At 37.9% G+C, this 25104-nt stretch overlaps 1 protein-coding gene across 1 annotated transcript; it reads right to left on the reverse strand.

Annotated features, from left to right (window-relative positions):
- Positions 1-1362: 1362 nt before the first annotated feature.
- LOC149141557 (BTB/POZ and MATH domain-containing protein 1-like) lies at positions 1363-23190 on the reverse strand. The gene is made up of 4 exons (XM_089449583.1): positions 22335-23190; positions 2405-2753; positions 2026-2302; positions 1363-1914 (listed from the first exon to the last, which is right to left on the reverse strand). Exons 1-4 carry the CDS (start codon positions 22751-22753, stop codon positions 1709-1711), a joined length of 1251 nt encoding a protein of 416 aa, XP_089305709.1. The 5' UTR covers positions 22754-23190; the 3' UTR covers positions 1363-1708.
- Between the last annotated feature and the right edge of the window lie 1914 nt (positions 23191-25104).

Consider the following 25104-nt stretch of genomic DNA (forward strand, 5'->3'; position numbering starts at 1 on the left):
CGCACAAAGAGAAAACCCGAGTTTTCACTGATCAAACATACATTGATTATAGATGGTTGTCCAGATTACTTACTAATGACAGACAAAATCAATCAAACAAAATTATTGCATTACTCGCTGACATTCTAATTGGCAAACTTCAAATCATATAATAAGTACTATAGCTCACTCTTTAGCTGTGAACAACGTTATCAAACAATATTATATTTTCCCGGATTGAAATAACAATATTATATAATAGATGTACCTCTGAAAAGTCCATCTCAGCCTTTAACATACATGAAAAACAATCCAGGGACAGAAAACACCCCTACACTAATTTAATAGTGATTTCCAAATATAGCCAATTACAACCCTAATGTCTTTCTGTTAAAAAAAAATCACTGGGATTTGGGTTTATCGGTTGCTTGTCGAGTCAATTATTCCTAATACATCATACCAGAAACACTGAAAGGAAATAGCTTTTTCTTTAGTATCTAGATCACATAACTATAGCAATTGAAACTTAACGACATGTTTCACAGAACATGACTAGCACTGGCAACCAACCACTCTGAAAGGTTATTTAACATCTATTCCTTGAAAAATGAAATCCACAATAAGGTGAGCCCGATACTCTAACAAATGCCACAACAAATATCTCAAGATGCAAAATGTTCACCCATTTAACAAGTTGAAAATTACTTAGATAGATAAATTTCTGTTTTCAGAAAATCCAAGAGCAACCAAACTAAAGATACAGAAATTCAGTGACTGACTGGTTTAGATACGATATCAAACTATCAGAGAAGCAAAACCAATCATCAATAGCGACTTCTTATATGAAGTATTAGTTGGGCAAAGGTTAGCACACACTTTGAAACGAATAAAATATAGGTTTCCAAATAGTAAGTTAATTGACGATATAGTCATACTGTAAACGCTAAATCAGGCATACAAAAAACTCAGTCATACGCATTTCTCTCACATGTTGTATAAGAACCACTTTGGATGGGAAAATCGGAAGATGTGCCAAACCTAACTAGAAATCTCAAATAGGAAAATATGCACGGAATGTGCAAATAAATGGACGAGACACTCAAGCTTTCGTATACAAGAAGCTCCGTGAGTAACTACTAATCTGCATGCCTGAGAGAACAAACCATGCCAACCTACTGGTTGTTAATACTAACATTCCATTTGCTTTATGGAAGCATGGAATGAGAAGCCTAGGGAATCCCCCATGATTTTACAGCACTAGCTCCCATTTAAGTATACTATCTAACAAAATATGATTCTATAATACAAGCACATGTGAAGCAGCCCTCCGCCCCACCTGCTCCCCAAACCTACAATAACAAAGAGTTTATTTATTTCATATAATTCAAGAAACCAAAACAGACTAAATTATATTCTGATAGAAAAAGCTCACAGAGAAAAACAGGTTCCCAGTTCTTGGTGATAGAAATCATAAGTTTAATTTGCAAAAAAATCACTACATCCATGCATAAAGAATCCGTTCCATAAAGTATGAACAACAACATCAACCGTGTAATTTCCAAGTGAATAATCGTACAATCGCAGATTACTTCTCTGCCTGCATAAACCAGGACAATCTTCACGTATGAGTGAATCAATGGATGTCCAGAGTTTTTAACCAAACATCCAATAAAGCACGCAGTTCCATGAACATATTACTATGTACCAAATCTCCGTGTATTTTGCATGATTATGCAAGAGGAAGATAATGTGTTCTCTGCCTAACGCGCCTTCCATTGACATCAGACCCGTCATCTATTTGCACCCAGCCATTGTTTCTTTTTCTGCTAGCTGTCTTACATTCATCCTCAACTCCTGCAACGGTTCCTAAAAGCTCAGTGACAAGAGAACCGCAACTCTCTTGCAGGTATTCAAATCCCTCCGTTTGCATTACAGCTGTTGAATAAAGACAGGACACAAGCATCAAAACAAATTTCAAGTTTTACACCATGGATGTGTTCTAAAAAGACAAAATTGCTACCTATCATTTGGATTCCAATTACTTGCCTCCTAGATTTTGTGGGGCTGCAGCAAACTTCAGGCAAACAGATTTCAGTTGAGAAGAATGATGCTGCTCTGCAAGAGCTAAAGTGGTTGCAACTGTCTCAACAGATACTTCTTCACATAACTTGGCTTCACATAGTAACCGGAGCCTATCCAACCCATAGCGGTCTGCAGCTGCTAGCAGGTGTTGGGCCATCAATGTTGAAGCAGATGTTGACACAGTCCCCATAAGTTCATGTGTGTCTGGAAGTTCATCTAGATAGATAAATTGAAGCATTGCCTACAGTCAACAAAGGCAACATCGACGTTAGTTTTCTGCAAAATGAGTTCCTGGTGAAAATAATTCTATAAAAACTGGCATGAGGGTAAGAGAGAATATGACCTTAAACACTGGTGCTTCCATATCTTCAATCTTTATGTTTTCTGTGGTGCGATCTCTCATCGGTCCATAAAGCTGAGCCTTAAAGACAGGTGAACGGGTTGCAAGCACCAACTTGTGTGCCCGGAATATCTCCCCGTCAACTTCAAAACTGACATCAGCACCCTCGCCACTCTCCAGTAATGCTCCAAAATTTTGACCCAGATCTGAGCTTGGTAATGGAATGGCATACTGCTTTGGTCCTTTGGTATGGCTTACCACTACCCCTACAGTACAGAATATATCAAGGCTGTCATCCTTGAGGTAATCTGATGTTTCAAGAGCTGCCCTTCTGAAAAAGCGTTTGTAACCCCTGTGTAATTTCCAAAAGTAGTCAAATTATAAGCACTGCCAACTGATAAAACACTCCTACTTCCTCAATTTGTCCATTACATTAACTATTCACAAAATCTGTTCTCGTACATTAGATGAAATGCAACAAAATCAAATGCAGATTCATCTGGTGAAATCTGAAATAATTTCCATAAAGTATTATGCACTATTTCAAACACTTCAAACATCAACTATTTCAAACACTTATTAAAGGAGGCACTTAAAAAATACCACCCACATGATCTCATTAAAGATAAAAATCAATTCAATGTATCAACTTGGAAAATGTAATTAATTTATGGCCAAAATTTAAGTATAACATCATTTGGAAAGAAAGAACAAAAACTGAAAAGCACAATATGGGATCAAACAAATAATAAACTTGAAAGATAAAACTAACCTTGCATGAACACAAGTGCAAGTAATAACATAACCCCAAGCTTTTAGTTTTTGCTAGCCAGTAACCATGGTTAAATAAAAGGGCAACCTCCAAATAAAGGCCAGCAGACAAGTTCTCCTGAGTAAGAAATTAGAATAGAGATGGACTCCCCAAGAAGATAAACTAAATTATGATGGCGCTGACAAAGTCAGTCCAGGATGTGCTGCGGTGAAGAGTTTAACGGAATCAAAGCGGGAAATCCTAGCATCTTGCCTCTTGACAAAGTCATGACTGAAATCTTTGGCACCTATCTCTGCATGTGAACTTTCCTTAATTTTTGTCATTATGAATATGGGCACTATCAAAGACGAAATGCTTGGAGTGGCTCTAGTATTTTGGCTTAGAAAGAGAGTTTATGGCACAAGGATCCAACAAGGTTTAACTCAAGGCAATCGCAAACTCCAAGAGCTTACGCAATATTTTGTGATGCTTTTCATTCTTTAAGACCCAACACATGTACTCTACAGAGTAGTCTTTTATGGTGCACCAAGTTAGAGAGGTCAAGACAATTCTCTGCGGAGTCAGATAAAATGTGGGAAGATCATTGGTGACAAGTGACTGTTGTAAATCCATTCAAACAACCCCATAAGAATGGGCTTTGTCCATTCTGTATTTTTCAGCATAAACGGGTCATGAATGACTGTTGATTTAATTTTACTTTTTAGTCATGTTAATTAATTAATTGGGGTTTTAGTGTACCAATGTTCTCTTCATTTTTATTAGATTTTACCTTCGTTCCTCCTGAAGGTGGTTCTCCACAGTGATGGCACATTCCAGTGGGAACAGCGGGTCAGAAAGTTGGAGCAGCAACATAGGAACAATGAAGCCACACAACAGTTTTCTAGCGCCAGTGAGGATGCATGCAAACTCAAGAATGCATGCACTGACCTTTAGTTATTTCCATACTTAACTGCTGTCCAGAATTAATAATTTCCAGATTAAGATGAACTTCAGTTTGACTTTGTCAGAGTTAGCAATTTCCAGAATTAGATACGGGAGGCACTGATCCAAAGAGGAGGTTGACGAGCACTGCACGAGGCTACCCACTCTAGTTATGGCACAACTATCTAGAGGTCCCAGAACATGCACTGCATGCAGGCTGGGTGCTTCCACCAAGGTGCCTGTTACCCCCACATCTAGGCATAATTAGAAGAGACTTTTCTCTATTAATTCACATCAGAGACAGTGATCCCAAAGATGACATTCAGGGTCCTCCACAAACAGTTGCCCACATATACCTCCCGTAATATGCTCAGCTCACTCATTTGATGATTATGGTGCTTGATACAAATGAGGTACATTTGTTCATTGCTTCAAATTAAGTGATAATGCATAACCTGTTTGGCATGAAAGTAGTGACAATGGGTTGAATTAGATAATGAATCATGATGCTTTGAATTTTTTCCTTGTTTCACCTTGGTAGTCATCATTATCTCTTGGATAGAGTTGTATTACTGGGGACTTTGATTGGGGTAATGTGTCCATGTCCCAATCCATACATACCATGCTCCATCTTTGCCATTTCCACTGTTGTCTCTTGGGTCGGTTGTCATATGTCTAACACATAGATTCACGCTTCATAAACCCATGAGAAGGAGGAGCTGGGATGCTTGAGGTTTATGCAACTTTAAAAAAATTGAAAGAGAAAAACAAGCATTAAAAGGAAAGCCAAGTCAAGAACCAAGGAGAATAAAGCATGAGTGATTCCCCCTTGCTACGAGGCCATCGCCCAAAGTCCAATTCAATGGATGCATATCTAAAAAGGACTTAGCAAATGAAATCAAAAGCAGAAAACAGTTAAATGAATAAAGATAAGGCAACTCAAATGCCTAAGTGCTCTCTCATACAAAGGAGCTCGTGAGGATGAATGTCATACATAACCTTGCATGACTGTGCCACCACCTATGAAATAAACCCCAAACCATCCCATATGTCATTACAATTTGAAAGAGCAAAACACAGGCATTAAAGAGAAAGTGGAGTCAAGAACCAAAGAGGATAAAGCACGAGCAATTCCCCCTTACTACGAGGCTACCGCCCAAGTCCTATGCAATGCATATTTAAAAAGGACTTAGCAAATGAAATCAAAGGCAAAAAACAGTTAAATGAATAAAGATAAGGCAAAATGGGTTTGGAAAGACAATGTCAAGGAAAGGGAAACTCAAATGCCAACTGCTCTCTAATACAAAGCAGCTGATGAGGATGAATATCATACATAACCTTACATGACTGTGCCACCACCTACGAAGAAAACCCCATACCATCCTATGGGTTAACAATGATCTCCCCATACTTAAACTCAGTAAATTATACAAACATATGAGCTAGTGTGAAGTTTGAAGATGCTACTTAATGTGATCTACCTAATGGTTTTTACATTTGACGTGCCTCACTTTATATGTTGCATTGACTTGTCTATATGCCCTGAATTGATGGTCACATTGGGCACTTGGAGCCCCTCCTTAGACGATGCACTTCACATTGACATGACATGGATATGAGCTTTGAGTTCTTTGGAAGGGGACGTTGAGGGGCTAGTTAAAGGTTGTGATCCAGGATTAAGATGGAACTATGCCAGAGATAAATCATAAAACTTGCTAACGGGCACACATCGCATGAATTATCCTTTCCACTTTCCTATTTCTATAGAGCTGGGGTTTGTATTTGTAGAGTTTTTTCCTCTTTTGTAAGTTTTTCCCCATGCTCTAGAAAGGAGGCGCTTGACATGCTCACTGATTTTGCTTCCCTCTCAAGGATCTGTCACATTTTTCAATATTTTGAAGGAATAAAATTTCGTGTATGAGTTTCGTTCGATTGTTCCATGTGTTATGTAATGAGAGCTTTGAATACATTGCAGTCGAATAAAGCTGAAAATTAAGTGTCAGAATTGGGATGGCTAAAAATAATAATTAAAAATAGACAAAAATAAGAATTGACTTTTATTGCCATCGAGACTGCAGTTAGCAGTCATATTTGTTTAGTGATAGTCATTTAAGTTATTGTAGAAGTCAGCCAAATCTTCATGATGATTACTAAAGCCTTTCTGAGCCAAACCAATGCCCATCATAAAAACACAAATTAAAATAAAATAAAGTAGCACGTTGCCACATATAATACAAACACAAAATAAATTGCACTATCACTTTGGTGGCCGATCAATTTCCATTATTTCAAGTATATGACTATTATCAGTCATTTTAGAAATAAAACAAGTTAAGTTTGCCACTCAATTGTTTGGTACTTCTATGATCATTAGATAGTGAAGACTCGAAGCAATTCAGAGATTATTGCAATGTGATTTGTATCCAAGCCTTGACCATTTTCTTCAACCTTTTTGATTAGAGAGCTAAGCAACAATGTGGATTTTTTTCAATGTCCTTTTTATTGTTTTTTATTTAACCCCATTTATTTGAAATTTGAAGTTGTTGAAAGATACTTTCCATAGGTTAAGTTGAGTTCTTTGGAAGAGAATATGCTAAGTTCAATATATATTGAAGACAGCATGCTAGGTGTTGTGAAAGAAAATCAAGGTGGTTCGATTTGCAAAATTCAAGTGACATATGTTCCATCACTGCATCATTTAATCATAATGCTTTTAGATTTGCCAAAATATACGATGGAGTATATACTATCTATTAAGAGCATGTCCACAATTTCTATCTGGTATCACAGGTGTTTATAATGGAATATTTGAACATAAAAGAGAAAGTGGGAGATTAACAATCCTGGTTCTTCACAATTCAAAATATAGATTTGAAGATGCATGTTATATCCAGTGAGTGCACAGCTCTCTTGCACATATTGTGGATTTAATGTTCATCCCTTAAATAATAATAGAGTAAAAAAATCTACCAGTTATAATTTATTAATGTCCAATGAATAACCAAAACTAGGTCAATGGGACTGCTCAATACAAATGTGTCATTACAAAGTGGGAGTTCAAAGGCCACTCTTATAGAAAGCAAATACAGAAAAAGCTAATCTATAAAAATCTAAGCTCTATTGGTGCAAACTGCAAAGCCAACATGATTCAAGGGTCAAACAGATAGCCAAAAGAAGAAAGCCTCATGAATCCAAGTGCCTATTTCCTGAAGAAGAGGGGAGGGTGTCCTCCTAAGGTATCCACTGTCCAATGTGCAACTCCCCTAGCATCCAAGGCTGAAGATAAGAAACTTTAGGCAAAGGACTGGCTAGAAACACTAGAGCTGGCTTGGGGAAATGACTATCTAGAGGAGGAGGTTTGCTGATAGGATTAGGAGGTCGATTGCCTCTTAGGTTGATGTAAATTGTCCTATGGTCTAAGACAACAACTCCTCAAGGGTCTTGCTAGAGCTCTGGGTCGAACCACTCTTAGGACTTTGACAAATGAGGGATCCAAGAAAGCATTGCCCTATGCCTGTCCCTTGGTGCCCTTGTCCACTAGGAGATGTGATCCTATGAGCCGTGTCATAATGGGGGATTGGCCAAAGGATGTGAGATCTAAGCCGAAGGGCCTCTCCCATGGCCTCATGACTCCAAGGGCTTGTCACCTAAAGGAGATGAGAGATTATACTCTTCTAAGACATCCAAGGTCCAATGTGAAACTCCGTACCATTTGAGGTCAAAGAGAAGAAACTATAAATCAAGGACTAGCTAGATGCACTAGAGCTAGCTCAAGGAACGAGTTTTTGTATAGAAGAGACAATTTGTTGTTGGTAGGTGGAATATCTATTAGGTTGGAGTAAAATATCCTATGGTCTAAGATGGCAATACCTCAAGGGTCCCATTTTAGTTGGGGGCCATGCCACACCTAGGAGTCTAACAACTCTCAAATTCAAGAAAGAATTGCTCCTTGCTTGTCTCTTGGTGCCCTTGTCCACTAGGAGCACCAAAAGGAGAGATGTCACCCTATAAGTAGTGTCAAGTTGAGGGTGTTCATGAATGATGTGAGATATTATTTGAAGGGCCTCCCCTGTGTATAAAGTTGGGCATCATTGGTTAAACACCCATAGAAGGTGAAGCAGTTATAGGACTCCATGAATAAACAGCACAAACATCCCCATATTTCATAGTATTAAGGCCATGTTAACATAAAGTGATCCTCCAACTCAATCCCACACATGTAGTAGAGCAAAAAAAATTATATCCTCTCATGGAACCTATTGCTCAACTTCCCCTCGACATTGGAGAGCCCACCCAAACGTGCCTAAGGGGATCCTAAACCCATGCATCCAATGCAGCAATGTATAAGCGGGTTGAATAATGAGGCCATCTTCAAGTTCCATAAGTGCTCCAAACAAAAGGCCATCCTTAGCTTCAACCCCCAAAAAAGGGTGCTTTGCATGACCAAGATACATTGCTTATATATATCCTCCTTGATCTCATTCATCCCCTGCTTATTAGACAAGAAACAACCAAAAGCATCTACAAACTACTTCAATGAGGGATGTTGATCCATCAATATATCAACAAAATGTAAGAAATATGATGCCCGTGAGAACCAACAAGTTCTGCCCAAGGGGGTACAAACCAAGTATCTAAAAGTAATAAGCAAGGATATCCATCCTTGTTCGCTACTAAGTTAAAAAACTCCAAAAACAATACAATAACTATGCTAGTTAGAAAATTGATGCAAAATAAAATCTTATATAGTTTGTCATCTCCTTTGGTATTATCTAGGTGGAAAAACTGGAGCTATTGGCTTGTAAGGCCCGTTTTAGGAGCAGAACTCGCTTTGGTGATTTGGGGTCAAGAAACTTTGAGAGCCTATTTGAGGCCTTAAACCACTGATTTTTAAGGTCAAAACCTTGTATTTTATGTTCCCAACATCTCAAAGTTGTTCTACACATTGAGAAATTTCCAACGACACAAAGATCACTTCAATCAAAGTTGACACTTCTCACAAGTTGACCTATGTTGTTGATCATTTTGATATTGAGTGGATGTCATGTTAGTTCACATTACTCACACAGTGGAACTAATCACATATGGACTTTCAAGAAGATTCTAGAAGGTCCAAAACCCTAACCCTAATAGATATGAAGCATGCAAAAACCCTACCCCTAATACTAGACAGCAACTTGGGCATATAAACACTAGGTTACAAGGAATGGGGTTCCACTCTCATTGTATTGTTTATTGTTCCACAATTGAACAAAGCATCTAACAATGGGATATTGAAGCAAGCCAGAGGATGTAGATCTTGTGGTAGCTATACAAGCCACAGTGTCCCTAGCAACTTCATAACGAATAAACTTTCTTTGTATTTGCATTTCATCACTGAGGAGAAAAGGGGAAGGCATAGGCCTCAGCTTCTCACTAGGTTTTTCCCATATTTAGTTTTACCCATGTATATCATGTGTTTATTATGTGGATGGTGCATTGTTTTCTCATCTTCTTTAAGTTAGTGAACTTTCTTTGTATTTAGATTCATCGCTAAGGAGAAAAGAGAAAGGGTCCCAACTTCTAGCTAGGTTTTCCCATTTAGTTTTACCAAGCTATATCTTGTGTTCTTTATGTGTATGGTGCATTAGTTTCTTATCTTCTTTCAACTTGGTTTTATTTTATTTCATTATTTTGTGGACCGGGGAAGTAAAATTAAGTATGAATTTATAGGAAAACAATGCATAATGAGATATTTCATAATATTGTAAGCTCAATTGTGAGGAACTATTCTAGTGCCATACCAACAATAATTTACAAATCAAATTGGTATCAAGCTAGTGTTTTTTGGGGTTTTGGTGGGGAGTATTAGGATCTTGGAATTGGCATAAGCAAGAAGTCTTAAAACCCTAATCATGATAGATGAGTATAGTAACAACCCACAAGTTGAGTCGGGAAATTTTCAAAGCTAGAAGCACAAGTCATTGACATCTCATGCAACATGGTCATCCTCATTTCAACTCTAGAGAACAAGTTTGGGCCTTCTAGGCGTTTTGTTGCTCTAACACAAACATTGCCTCAAATAAGAATTATAGAGATAACATAAATGCAGAAAAAGAATCCCAAAAAGAACCAAAGAAAGAGAGACCAAGTACTAGTTCCATCGCTTCTTCCCAATCTCTGTTTAAACTGAAAGCAAAAGTGGATGTCGAACCCTACCAAGGCGAGATTGATGTTAAATTGAATCAATGCTTGCAACAATTAGAAGTTTATTTTAGTGTCCAATAGCTAAGTTGACACTTAGAGTAGAGGATGATCCCCCAATAGCTAAGTTGAAGGTGCTTAAAACCATCATTCAGTGCCAATTCTACCCTAACGGGTATGACAAGGACTAGCAGATCTATTAGCATTACTTCCAACCGAAGCATAGTGTGCAAGAGTACACCACCAAGCTTAGAAAAATGAGCACTGTGTTGGGTATCTCTCCCATAAATGTACTTGTTAAGTATTTAGGAGGTCCACATATTTAACTATGAGAAAGGTGATGCTCTTTAAACCTAGTTCAATTGATGAGACCAGTGTGTAAGCACAATATATGAAGAATATGAGTAAGAATGAAGGACAACCAAGTGGTTTTAAGCAAAAAGACCACCAAGATGCTTCCAAGAAGACAACAACCATAGCACATCACTGCAAGGATTCAAACAACCAAGGTAATCATTATAATATTGATGGTCACACCAAAGGTAAGCATTGGAAGCTACAGCCAAAGCTAAATCCAAAGAATCACAAGAAGACAAACATGTTAGTTTTGGATTTAGGCAACTATATAGGCTGCAACTCATGTAGATGAAAAATATTACTTGCACTACAATGCAAGAGGAGGTGAGCCTAAGTAGACTCGATTCTAAGGAAGAGCAAGAGATGACTAAATTCTTCTATATCAAGATCTAGGTCAAGAAGGCAAAAGTGAATGTTCTATTTGATTATGATTCACGCACCAACCTCATAGTAGAAGATACAACTCAAAAGCTTGGATTAGGAGTTCAAGACAAACCTCACCCATGTCCATTGGGATGGTTAGGTAAAGATGCAAAGCTTGAGGTCACTAAGCAATGTAAGACTAAATTTGCTATAAAGTGCAAACTAAATTGATGAAGTGGAGGTAGATGTAGTACCACTTGATGTATGTGATCTAGTGTTTGGAAGCGCCTACATGTACACAAGGGACGTAATCTTCATGAGGAGAGAAAACCAATGCCACCTAATCAAGATCTCTCTGATAAGTGTTAACCAAGCCAAGATATTGATCAATTCTAGTATGAAATTTATATTACTCTTTTATAAAAAGAATCAACTAGTTAATGAATCAATAAAACTGAAGGCATATCTAACGGGATGTAATAAAGAGAAGTGTTCCAAAAGCCTGTAGGGTTACCACCTAAAAGGGAAGTGGAGCACGAGATATAGTTGTTTCATGTCTCCGCATTGCCAAACATTGGGATATCCTAACAATACATTCTACAAGCAAATGCAATAAAGACACAGTTGCAACAATAATTTGACCAAGCACCTCACCTTGTGGATTACCAATCATCATAGTACCCAAGAAGGATGGAACTTGGAGAAAGTGTATCAGCTATAAAGCTCTAAATAAGATCGCCCTCAAGAATTGATACCCTCTATCCAGGATTGATAACTTGCTAAATCAATTGCAACATGCCAAGTACTTCACTAAATTGGATCTCAAATTGAGATACCACTAGGTACATATTAAAGAAGGCACTTGAAATATCACATTTAAGGTAAGGGAAGGTCTAAATGAATCGCTAGCAATGCCTTACGGTTTATGTAATGCACCAACTATATTGATGAATGATGTATTACATCCCCTTCTAGAATCATTTGTTATAGTGTACTTAAATGATATATTCATTTATATCTCACCTACGAAGAGTATATCACACATCCCGTGCAGGTGTTAAAGGACCTAACAAGGCATCAATTGTTGGCAACCCTTAAGTGTGAATTTTCTTGCAAACACTGATGTATTTAGGGTACACAATTGGTGGAGGGGAACTCAAAATAGATCCCATAAAGATAGCAACTATCCTCAAGTGACCAAATCTTACTACTGTAATTGTGTGGAGGCAACAGAGTACCTACAAAAGTTTATAGCATCCTTTTCAACAATGACTACACCATTCCATGCCATAACAACAAATGAGAAGTGTTGAATTCATGTTTGGTTTAGCAACAAAAATAAAGTGTTAAAAATTAAAAGCAAAAGTGCCTTTCCATAAAAGAAAGAAAGAAAGAAATATTATCACAATTATGATAGAATTGGACAATTGAATTCAGGATTGTTTGATATAATGTTGTGACATTACTTTTGGATGCATAACTAAAGTTTGATATAAGGAAAGATGTTGATGTGAAGAGAAATCAATTAAAATTAGCAACTAGGGCCAAACTCCATGTGGATCACCTTATTTATGGCTTTTGATATTTTTCCTAGATTCCTCTCATTGAGAGGTGTAGGATTGATCTAAAGATCATCCGATTCTGATAAGTATTTATGGAGATATGAATTTATTTTGATTATGGACAAATTGTCAAGGTCGGCCAGCAAACTTATGTAGGCTCAGAAGCCCAACAGTCATGTCTATTCAACCTCAACGTTTGCATATAAATACAAGGAGCATTCTCCTCATTTGGACAATTCAATTCACCCATCTTCTCTCTCTTTCTCCCCTACGCATAAAAGGAGCCTCTCTCTCTCACACGCGTGGCTGAAAGGAAGACGTCCTAGGGCAAAGAAGACGCAAAAAGGAGGACGCTAGGGCAGCAGGTCATCTCTTTGACCAACATTGACCAAGCGTTGACCTTCCAGAAGTGTGGATTGGGTGGGGTTGCCTCTCCTAGGCAGGCTGCAATTTTTGGCATGAAAATCGAGGCGATTTGACCTCTGGTTTGACTGGTATTGACTGCCCTAGTTTAGGGTTGCAATTGACTTCAGAAATCTGCAAATTGACTGAACTTTTGGGGTTGTTCAAGGACAAGTTGATTGGAAATTGACCAAGTATTTTAGAGGTCAATTTCAGCTAGTTTGACCAAGTTTGACTTCGCTGATCTAAGGTTTGTTGCTACTGATATAAAATTATAGAATTCAGATTTTGTATTATTTCTCTCTACTAAACTATTCAAGATAACAAATGATTTGATCAAAGGGTTTCCCCGCATTGGGGTTTGTCTTTGGCTAGCCAGCATATCTTGTGTCTCTTGTCTTGGCTTGTTTTCTGTTGATCATTTAATGTTCTATCTGCACTTTACTTAATATATATGTGATTGTCAATCTGTGGCTAATAAGAAGAAAAATAAGTAAATTGCTCTAAGCATAGAACATACCATAATTTAACATGGTATCAGCGCCCTGTATATTTTCATGTGCCGAAAGAGAAAAGGAATAAATTGGGCGCATCTGGAAAGAAAGGAATCTTCATGGCTATAGCGAATCTTCGAGATTAGTCATGATGTCACCTTTGACGAAGATATGGCTCTTATCAAGGTAGACAATCTTCCTACTTTAAGGGGATCTAAAGAAGCTGACACCAGGGAATCGAAGGAAAAGGAAGATGAGACGATGCCCGATGTGGAAGAACCTATGGATCCTATTGATCCTCCTCCGCAAGAGCCTTCCTCTTCTAAGAAGAGGCCTTCATGGCTTAGGGGGACACTTGATGACGCTGAAGGACACATTGCACCCCAAGGAACCTTCTGTGGAAGTAAGAAGCTGAACAGATATCAGGGATACCTGACCATCATGAGCACGATCATCCAAAATGAGCCTTCGTCATTCACAGATGTCGTCAAGCATCAAGTATGGAAGGATGCTATGACCGAGGAATATGAGTCCATTATGAAAAATGATATTTGGGATGTGGTCCCCAGACCCCAGGACAACGCAGTTGTCACTTCAAAATGGCTTTACAAGATAAAGTATGCAGTGATGGAAGTACGGAAAAGTATAAGGCTTGTTTTGTCACTCATGGCTTCTCCCAAAAGGAAGGTATATATTATGATGAGATATTTGCACCTGTTGCCCGATATACCACCATTCGCTCGATCATAGCCCTTACCGCTTCGCAAGGATGGAACCTACATCAGATGGATGTCAAGACTGTGTTCTTACATGGTTCGATCAAAGAGGAGGTCTATGTAGAACAACCCAAAGGATTTGAGATTTATGATCGAGAATCTCATGTGTGCAAGTTGAAGAAGGCCCTCTATGGGCTAAAGCAAGCACCCCAAGCATGGTATGAGAGGATCGATAGCTACTTGATGAAGATGGGATTCACTAGAAGTGAAGTTGACCCTAACCATTCCTTTAAGATTATAGATGAAAAGCCTCTCATACTGGTGCTATATGTTGACGACCTCTTTCTAACAGGTGCAAACCCTCTCATTCACGAATGTAAGAGGGAGTTGGCTTCTGAGTTCGAGATGAAAGACCTAGGACTTATGCACTATTTCCTAGGACTGGAAGTCTCGCAGAAACCAGGGGAGATTTTCCTATCTCAAGGAAAATATGTGGTGAAGATATTAGAGAGATTTGGCATGGTGGACTACAAGCCCGTAACTACCCCAATGGAGCTTGACTTCAAGAAGTTAAGCGGTAGTGTTGCCAGACCTATTTTACGAAATGCTACTGAGTATCGTCAACTCGTTGGAGCATTAATGTTCTTGGTGAACTCCCGTCCAGATATATGCTTTGCAGTCAACATATGGTTGAGCCTCACCACTTACATTGGATTGGTGCCAAGAATCTGTTGAGATATCTTCGTGGCACAACCACTCATGGGTTGAGATACACTGTCCGAAATGTGAGACTACTTGGGTATACTGATGCTGATTGGGCAGGCAGTGTGGTGGACCAAAAGAGCACTTTCAGGTGTCGTTTCTCTTTGGGATTTGCCTCGATATCCTGGATGAGCAGGAAGCAAAAGTCAGTGGCTTTAAGCACCGCTGAGGCAGAGTACATTTCTGCTAGCATGGCCTCCTATGAGGCAGTCTGGTTGCAAAAGCTCTTCAGTGCGCTGTTTGGATTTACATTGGATACCACCGTGATTCTGTGTGACAACCAGAGCGGGATCCGTTTATCAGAGAATCTCGTATTTCATGATCGCTCCAAGCATATCGATATCAGGTATGACTATATTCGAGATATGGTGCAGCGAGGAGCAATAAGGCTCCAACATATCCGTACAGATGAACAGGTCACCGACATTTTGACAAAGCCCCTAGGAAAAGTCAAATTCCTGACTTTCCGAGAACAACTTGGTGTCATTCAGAGACCCTCTTATGAGGGTCAAGTATGATGTATTGAGCTCTGGGAGCTCCAGGGGGCGTGGGGTACTTCTTGGAGCGACATGTGACCATAGGGCGACTCACCATCCCCTGGTGGTGCACTATGTACAGGGTAAAGGTTCAACTCTCCCCTGCGACACCTCGTGGCGACTGTGGAACAGGATGATTAGTTCTCCTGTGGGCCAGGATGATTCGTTCTCCGTGGCGAGTGTGGAGTAGGATGATTAGTTCTCCTATAGGCCAAGATGATTAGTTCTCTGTGGCATCCAATGGACAAGATAATTCGTTCTCCTGTGGACAGGATGATTAGTTCTCCTGTCGAGGCATCCTACCCATGTAGTCTGGGACTCATGGGAAGTACCTCTCATCTGATCAATGAGCAGGGAAATGAGGATAGGGACCATAGTAGTACTATCGATGGACGCATGGCTGTATCTACCGTATTCCCTATGCTAGGATTACCTCCATTGACCTGGTACCAATGATACTAATCTGCGATCAGTGAGAGTGGTTCACACTCTGAGACTGACTTCGGTTCAATGGAGGATGGTATGATACATCCTCGATCATTTCTTCTTATTCATAGTTCAAGCAGAGCAGAGTGGGGTCAAGTTGTACATGACAGTGCATTTGATGGATGGATAACAGCGACGGTCTAACGGATTGCAAATGAAGTTCTCCCTAGTTGAGAGGGAGTGTTAAAATTGGCAACTAGGGCCAAACTCCATGTGGATCACCTTATTTTTCTGATATTCTTCCTAGATTCCTCTCATTGGGAGGTGTAGGATTGATCTAAAGATCATCTGATTCCAATAAGTATTTATGGAGATATGAATTTATTTTGATTATGGACAAATTGTCAAGGTCAGCTAGCAAACTTACGTAGGCTCAGAAGCCCAACAGTCGTGTCTATTCAACCTCAATGTTTGCATATAAATACAAGGAGCATTCTCCTCATTTGGACAATTCAATTCACTCATCTTCTCTCTCTCTCTCTCTCCTACACATAAAAGTAGCCTCTCTCTCTCTCTCTCCTACGCATAAAAGGAGCCTCTCTCTCTCTCACACATGTGGCTGAAAGGAAGACGTCCTAGGGCAAAGAAGACGCAAAAATAAGGACGCTAGGGCAACAAGTCATCTCTTTGACCAACATTGACCAAGTGTTGACCTTCCAGAAGTGTGGATTGGGTGTGGTTTCTCTACTGGGCAAGCCACAATTTTTGGCATGAAAATCGAGGCGATCTGACCTTTGGTTTGACCGGTATTGACTGCCCTAGTTTAGGCCTGCAGTTGACTTCAGAAATCTGCAAATTGACTAAACTTTTGGGGTTGTTCAAGGGTTGTCTCTTCAAGCTGTTCGAGAACAAGTTGACCAAAAATTGACCAAGTATTTTAGAGGTCAATTTCAACTAGTTTGACCAAGTTTGACTTTGCTGATCTAGGGTTTGTTGTTGCTGATATAAAATTACAGAATTCAGATTTTGTACTATTTCTCTCTGCTGAACTATTGAAGATAAAAGAAGATTTGATCAAAGGGTCTCCCCACATTGGGGTTTGTCCCTAGCTAGCCGCCACATCTTGTGTCTCTTATCTTGGCTTGTTTTCTATTGATCATTTAATGTTCTATCTGCACTTTACTTGGTGTATATGTGATTGTTAATCTGTGGCTAATAAGAAGAAAAATAAGTAAACTACTCTAAGCATAGAACATACCATAATTTAACAAAATCACTAGAGCCAAAGGGCATCTATGAAGCATCAAGTGCTAGGGACCAAAACCATTTAAGTGTTAGAAACCATGCTCTCAACAATATTGAGATGTTGAAGGGAACCCTCCAATGGAATTCAAGTTGGCTAGGACAAGTGTTGCATTGGAGAATTAGGGACCTATAAGGGAGTTGAAAAACTATATCCACACGATCCTCTTACTATCCAATCAAGTGGTTATCAATATACCCTTCAGAGAGTACCTCTGAGGAGCTCAACCATAAGTTGTAATAGATATATCTTTGGGACCCTTCTTAAACACTTTTTATTTTGCCATATTAACACTACAATAAAGGGATATTGAGAATTCATAAAACAATTGCTCTAAAATGAGTAAATGGATTTGTTATTCAATTGTGACAATTGTAATGATTTGTCTAGACATGAAGATAAATTAACCACTCCCCAAATGACCTTATGGTGCCTTAGCCCAATTTCAAAGTAACACCTAGCTATGGAAGTTCCTCTTTATAACTAGCAAACCCGCTTCTTAGGAAGCATTCCTCCATATGTTCAATTAGATTAGGGGGGCATTCTAACAATGGAATAGGGGACAACTGAGCTCTAAATCCCTCGTGAAGGTTAAGAAATGAAAGAAAGAAAGAAAGAAAATGCCTAATGCTATAGGGGATTTGTAGACATGAAATTGATAGGAAGGTTAAAAAGCACCAAGTCTAGAGAGTTGGGATTGGTATATACGAGCAATCAAAAATGGCGGCCAACGCAACAAGCAAGAAGGTTGAAAATTCTAGTTTGACAAACCCAAAAGGATTTTAGAAGGGCAAATATTTTCATAGTAACTACTAATTTAAAAGAAGAAATTTATTCAACTTTGGGAGGTCTAGGAGAAATATTTATTACATCAAATATAGAGAGGTCCAAAACCAATCACGAGTAAAAAGAACGTCTAAGGTTGTGATACATTAATAGACTACAATTCTTGAAAAACCTACATGGAAAGTTTATGGGTAGAATGTCATGCCAACAAGTAGAAACAGGGAAAATATTCCAAGAGACCCAATTTTGAAGACGATTACTTTCGACCTATGGGGGACTTGAAACACTAGATCGACAAGATCCTCTTATTATCCAATTAAGTGGTTATCAATATACCCTTCAAAGAGTACCTCCAGGGAGCTCAACCATAAGTTGTAATCGATATATTTTTGGAACCCTTCTTAGACACTTTTTATTTAGCCATGTTAACACTACAATAAAGGGATACTAATAATTCATACAAATTTTGCTCTCTAAAATGAGTAAATGGCTTTGTTATTCAATTGTGACAATTCTAATGATTTGTATAGACATGAATATAAATTAATCACTTAAATCATTTATCCAAAAAGGGTGACATGCACCTAAATTCTCATGGATAAAATTTAAGCAATCAATAGCCATAACATTATGCAAATGTGCTTGATTAAAAGTTTTATATGTTTTATAAGGCTTCAAGGACTTTGAAGTATGATAATATTACTTTTTAAGTTTGTATACTTGCATATTGGACTTTGATCTATTAAGTTCAACAACTTTTGACACATAATATGTCTATCATAGGCAATATCATGTTAATATAGAAGGTTTAACAAAAATTTAACAAATGCCAAGGATGAGAAATAGCATTACCATGCAATGGTCCTTTCTTGACGTCTACCACTCCCCAAATGATCTTATGGTGCCTTAGCCTAATTGTAAAATAACACCTATCTATGGAATCCATAACTTCCTCTTTATAACTAGCAAACCCACTTCTTAGGAAGCATTCCTCCATACGCTCAATGGGATTAGGGGAGCATTTTGACCATGGACTAGAGGGTATCTGAGGTCTAAAGCCCTCGTGAAGGTTAAGAAATGAAAGAGAGAAAAAATAAGGCCTAATGCTATAGAGGATTTGTAGACATGAAATTGATAAGGTGGTTAAAAAGCACCAAGTCTAGAGAGTTGGGATTGGCATATACAGGCAATCAAAAATGGCAGCCAACGCAACAAGAAGGTTGAAAATTCTATTTGGACAAACCCAAAAGGATTTTAGAAGCGCAAATATTTTCACGGTAACTACTAAATTAAAAGAAGAAATTTATTCAACTTTGGGAGGTCTAGGAGAACAATTAATGGAATCAAATATGGAGAGGTCCGAAACCAATCAAGAGTAAAAAGAAATCCTAAGGTGTGTGATAAAGAAATCCTAAGGTGTGTGATACATCAATAGACTACAATCCTTGTAAAAACCTACATGGAAATTTTATGGGAAGAACGTTATGCCAAAAAACAGAAAAGGGAGAAATACTCCAAGAGACCCAATTTTGAAGACACCTCCCCTCCATCAACACCGCAGAGGAGAGAAGACAACTCCAAGGAAGGCCTTGCACAGCGAGACCAAAACGAGTCAAATATGACTTGTAAAGCATTAGGTTTCTAGCATCACAAAATATTTGTGAAGTCAAGTCATCAATATTTAGTAGCAGTAATTTGAAAATTTCACAAGTCTGAAATTTAGTTTACAAACTATGGAAAAACAGTGCCGGCTTTCTGCAACAGTAATTCTTTTCATTTTTGTTCTTTAGTAGCAGTAATTTCACAAGTCTGAAATTTAGTTTACAAACTACAAACTATGGAAAAACAGTGGCAGCTTTCTGCAACAGGAATTCTTTTAAATTTGATTACTCTGCCTTGTAATGTTGTGTATTCTCAATAAAAACTTCTTTATTAGCAAAAATAGTTAACGGGGACAACCATAAGAGCTATGTATTATAGGCATAGCAGCTAATATTTGAAAAGCCTTTCATCATAACAATAATTTCAGAAATCAATTACCCCCTGTCAAGAGCGTTCCAATGTTTTTCTAGTCAATATCTGAACTCAATAATACAGTGTAAAAGGTTGCTTTTAACATGACAATTTACCGCATTCCCTAGATTTCGGTTGTGTTTTACACTGTTCACAATTGAGAATAATAATTTGCAGCTATAAAATTTCAGGTGAATTAAGGAACTATTTAAAACTAATCCTTGACAATTCTGCTTTGGTTTAATATAATAGCTAGTTTATAAGATACAGTGTATTGCACCTTTCCACAACTCAATGGCATCTTAATATTGTGACATTAATTGGTCTAATGCTTCTGAGTATGCATAAAGGTTACATGAAGTTAACTGACCCCATATTTTTAAACACCTCCATATTAGTCATGAAAGAATTTAGATTCCTTAGATGAGATGGCTGCATGCAAGGAACACTGGTTGATATTTGTACCTTAATACATCCAAAATCATTATATTGTTTTGATAAATGCATCATCAAATTTAATTATAATAAATTGTGTTCAAGTATCATCATTATCATGTTTTGATGACAATATTTCATTATAATAAGCTGTGTGCAAGCAGCATGATAATGTGAAGTTGGGTTGACACTATCAACCTGAAGTTCATGTAGCATACCCAACTCTCTCTTTGAACTCAGTGTTAAGGAAGTGGGGCACCTCAACCTAAAGCTCTCAACCAATTTTGCTCGAACACAGGTGAACAGGATGTCAATTGATCATAGACATGACAGATTTATACAAATCATGCATTTAAATAGAAGATGCACTCACTTGTGACAGATGCAACCCTAAGCAATTAGGTTAGCAAAAACTCGAAATGGATAAACTTGCAATAAATTGAACACTCATAAATACACCCATTTCAACTTTGTTAGTATTTCAGCTAAAAGAGGTGATCAAACACAAAACATAAACTCACCAAACACAAAATATATTTGGTACATGCTATATAAGTGAGAAAACTTTGTATATTCGGTCTCTAATTATTTGGATTACATCAGTATACATGAATAAATTTTTATTGAAATTTAAATATTTTTTTGTATTTTATTTAATTGATTTTTTTGGTGTGTTATACATAATTTTAGAGTATTTCAATTCCACTCTGGTTCTGGTTCCTATTCTAATGACTTTGGATGGTGTTTGGCTGGCAGAGCAATGGGAATGATGATGATGCTACAGAAGCCAAAAAATCTCAGGCTTTTCTAAATTGTCATGTATGCATCATGTATTATGCAATTTGTCATTTTAAAGTGTATTATGCATTTTGTCATTTTTAAGTGTTATGCATTTTGTCATTATGAAGTTGTTTTCATTTTTCTTTACAAGCTTTCCTTCTTTCCATTGTGGAGGTGGAGAGGACTGCAAACTATCCCTTGCTACAGTATGTGACAACAGTTAATACTGATGGTTACAGGAGATGGTTATGAAATATTTCCAACCATCGTTTTCAAACTTAGTACACCAGGGTAATTCGTCATCTTTTGGGAAAACCTAGGCATGCAGTATGTAACACGTATTTATCATTAGTACTCACTATACATCAAGTATGATGTATCATCTATCCTGTTTAATTTTTTAAATTCCTATTTGCAAATTTTATAGCTAGTTTTTAAATTTAGTCCAAACCTCTAGCATTACTCGAAACCTGTAGTTGTACACTCGTTCGGGAAATTTGTGTGACAAAGAATATTATGCTACATGAACTTACGCACTGCACACAGAGGCGGAAATAAAATTTTGGTTTAAAATCATACATTACTTCTTTGTTGCCTGTTTGTCAACACCTAAGAATGAGTCACGTGTCATTACCAAACAATACATGGCTTCAGGTTATAGTTGAAGCACAAGCCTTAATTCTTGGTTACCTCAATATGGTTAAGTAATTATGGAGAAAGTGTTAGCCTACATAACCTATTCATGCCTTCGGGCTAAAATTCGAACAATTGATGAAGAACGCTATAGACAGCCCACGTTGTCAATTATTATCGTCTTATTTTCGACATTTAAAGACTCCTCAAAGGAAATGCATGAGAGTAAGGACTAAATATTTGTGACCAGTGTAACCTGTAGGTATTTTCATAAGCTGCGTGTGTTCAATTGTTCAGGAGATGGTCATTGCCTACATATATTACATATCCTACACATCATGGACATACTAATCTGCCAGTGGAATCAATTCCAAATTGAACTGACAACCAAAATTTTAAACAAAAGGATAAAAATAAAGATATCATACTTTAAAAAAGATCCAAAACACTCAAGACCAAATATAGAATAAGAGAGAATTCAAAACTTACCACATACTCCCTCGGTATTTCAAGGTGTAAGGACCACTCTCAAGCGCCCGGTCGAAATGGCTATGAACCTTGTGTTTCTCCTTCCCGCTCTGGTCCCGGAGAGTCAACTCAAACAATGCCCTGACATCGGTGCCATCACTGGCCAAAGCAATGAAAATTGAAACGTACAAGGAATTGTCCTCTGCATTCTTCCCATCGGGATAAAAATATATCGCCCACTGATAACCTCCTACTGTAAACGTGTCGCTCGTTATGTACTTCCCTACCCCCATGCCCTTGGCAAGGGAATAGCCATTAATGACAAAATGGTGGGAACCATTTGTGGTTTCCGTTATCGATTTCGAACCAGAAACAGGGCTTGAAGACGGATGTCTCGAATCCCCAGCAGGTCCATCAAAAGCCGCATGCAATCTCGCCATTTGATTTTAAGCAACAATCTCTACGAAAATATCTAAACCTTTCTCTTTCATATGCTTTTTTGCCCGTTCCATAACCCTAGAAACCCTAGAATCCCTCGAATTCAACCATTTCTAACAGGAAAGATACCAGGAGACACAGGACCCGACGGCCAGGAGGATTATGAGGCTGATTTCTGAGGAAAATGGCTCGTGTCCGTGCTAAGTGTACGAATTTGACCTGGAAAAAAAAGGGCTTCACAACGGACGTGGGTTCAAATCCTGTATGCTATTGTCCCCTTCTACCAAACGTCCGAAACAAAACATTTCATTCATTTTTCATTCCTGTCGCGTTTCTTATAGAGATGTTGGCATGTATGTATGTCAATGTGCATGTCGGTAGGTATCATGGCCATCCACGCACATATGGTCTTTCAGTGGGAGTGGAATTGCTTTATCAGTAATAATTAATCCAGACTTTACCCCACTTTCTTTTCATTTCCAGGTTAGTGTTTCCACAATTCGTCCCTCTTAAATTTTCCGTGGAAATTCGCCAATATCGCTTCATCCATAGATTATTGAACTTCTGTGTTTACAACGAATATTGCATTTGTCATGACCACACGTATCTTCCAAAATTTATAAATCTATTAAAACAAAATACTTTTAACTTAATTATAACCATTTTTTCTTATTTTAAATAAATGGCTATGAATTTTTTATATTTAATTATAAGAAATATTTTAAAAGGGAAAAAGGGGCATCACGACGAGGGGAGGGGTCTTGTTTAGTTTAAATCTTGTTAAAAAGTATGTATAGGGATTGGGACAAATTTCAAACAATGCAGAGATGTATGGATTGTTGCAAGGTTTGATATTGGACAAAACTATACAAGTGACAAATATGAGCATCTTGGGGGATTTGCTTATCATCATTCAATATTTATACAAATGAATGTCACCCAGGGACAAGCATTTGGAGAATCTTCTGAAGAGAAGAAAGGGGTGGAAGATAACTTATAAAAAAAAAGTACTTTCAAATCTTAAGAAGTTGAAATGAAGAAGTTGGCAGGTATGCAAACCAAGCTTGTCAACTTCAAGCAGGGCAATTAGAAATAAATAGTGATTCACAGTGGTAGAACCTACCGTAATCTCAAAGACATAAACATTGTTTTATGAAAGGATCCATTACCTATGTCAATCTATTAAAAATTTACTACAAGACCCGTGATTATAAAACCAGTGTTTGGGGATGGGCTCATTATAAAAATTGAGAATGGGGCCCAACGGATATCGTGGCACCCCAGTTATTTTATCTCTTATAAAGGAAACGGATATGAGATTTTATATTAAAAAAAGAAAGTCAAGATCTAGTCCCTTGTGGGTTTGAGATTGAGCATGATAGCTCAATCCAAACCCTCAAGCGAATACTCCATAATACAAAAATTATATTTCCTTTCTAGGTAAAGACTTTCCAAAATACTCCTAAGGTCCAACTACATTTACATTTCATTTTTTTTTGCTTATCGATTCAACTTTGACTGACATCTTATTTTCCTCAGCAAGATGTTTCTATCCTTTTTTCCAACTTGAATCCATCCTGTATTTTCTGCTAAATCCAAGGAATCGCCCTTATGTGGGTGATCCTTATTGTCTTTGTCACTTTTCCCATTTTCTTGATCAACCCAAAAAAATGCTTTCCCACTCTTGCTTCCTGAGAATTACATAGAGGGTCCAGAATTGGCAAGGGTTTGATGGGCATGGGCCTCCTATGTCTCTGGATTCGGTGGATCCTATTTTACATTCATTTCTTCCTAGTTGTCTTTTGCTTCCTTCGATGAATCCTCTTTAACATGCACTTCTTCCTGGTTTTTTGTTTCTTTCTCCTTAACTTGAGTCTCTTCTTCTTTGAATACAGTGTAATGTTATATCTAGGCACCTTCCCACCATTTGGGCCTCCGTCTATTTTTCCGGACTTTATTAATCTATAGTTGCTTGAGGCAATTCTTAATTACATGCCCTGTTTCATAACACACTTGGCATCAAAATGCAACATTTTCATAGTCAAGCTTCTGAACCCATGCATAATATAGAGTCGTTAGACTTATTTCAGCAGCAAAACCTTTATTAAAATCCATCTCCATACATATTCAAACATAAGTGGTCTTGAGGAAATGCTCAGTTTATGCGTTGTTATGGTAAAATTTCCCTATTGAATTCCCAATAGAAGTTAACGAAATAAAATTCCAAATATGTAGGCGAAGGTTCTGAAGCCTTACCCAAACTAGAGTTGAGTAGATTTTTGTCATAACCGAATCAAAAGAAGGAGTCCAGGGTTGCATGAAGAGACCAACACTACCCCAAAACCATGGCCTA

This window comes from Pinus tabuliformis, chromosome X (assembly GCF_031772625.1).
Source record: "Pinus tabuliformis cultivar Carrire ecotype Pingquan chromosome X, CPIR1, whole genome shotgun sequence".
In the NCBI taxonomy this organism is placed as follows: domain Eukaryota; kingdom Viridiplantae; phylum Streptophyta; class Pinopsida; order Pinales; family Pinaceae; genus Pinus; species Pinus tabuliformis.

Bases quoted from the DNA above. Each gene is read 5' to 3' on its own strand.
- LOC149141557 (XM_089449583.1), bottom strand. From the start codon at position 22,753: ATGGCGAGATTGCATGCGGCTTTTGATGGACCTGCTGGGGATTCGAGA. The intron at 2,754-22,334 runs GTAAGTTTTGAA...GAAATTACACAG, and splicing joins AAATACCGAGGGAGTATGTG to GGGTTACAAACGCTTTTTCA. The intron at 2,303-2,404 runs GTCATATTCTCT...TGTTGACTGTAG, and splicing joins TGGAAGCACCAGTGTTTAAG to GCAATGCTTCAATTTATCTA.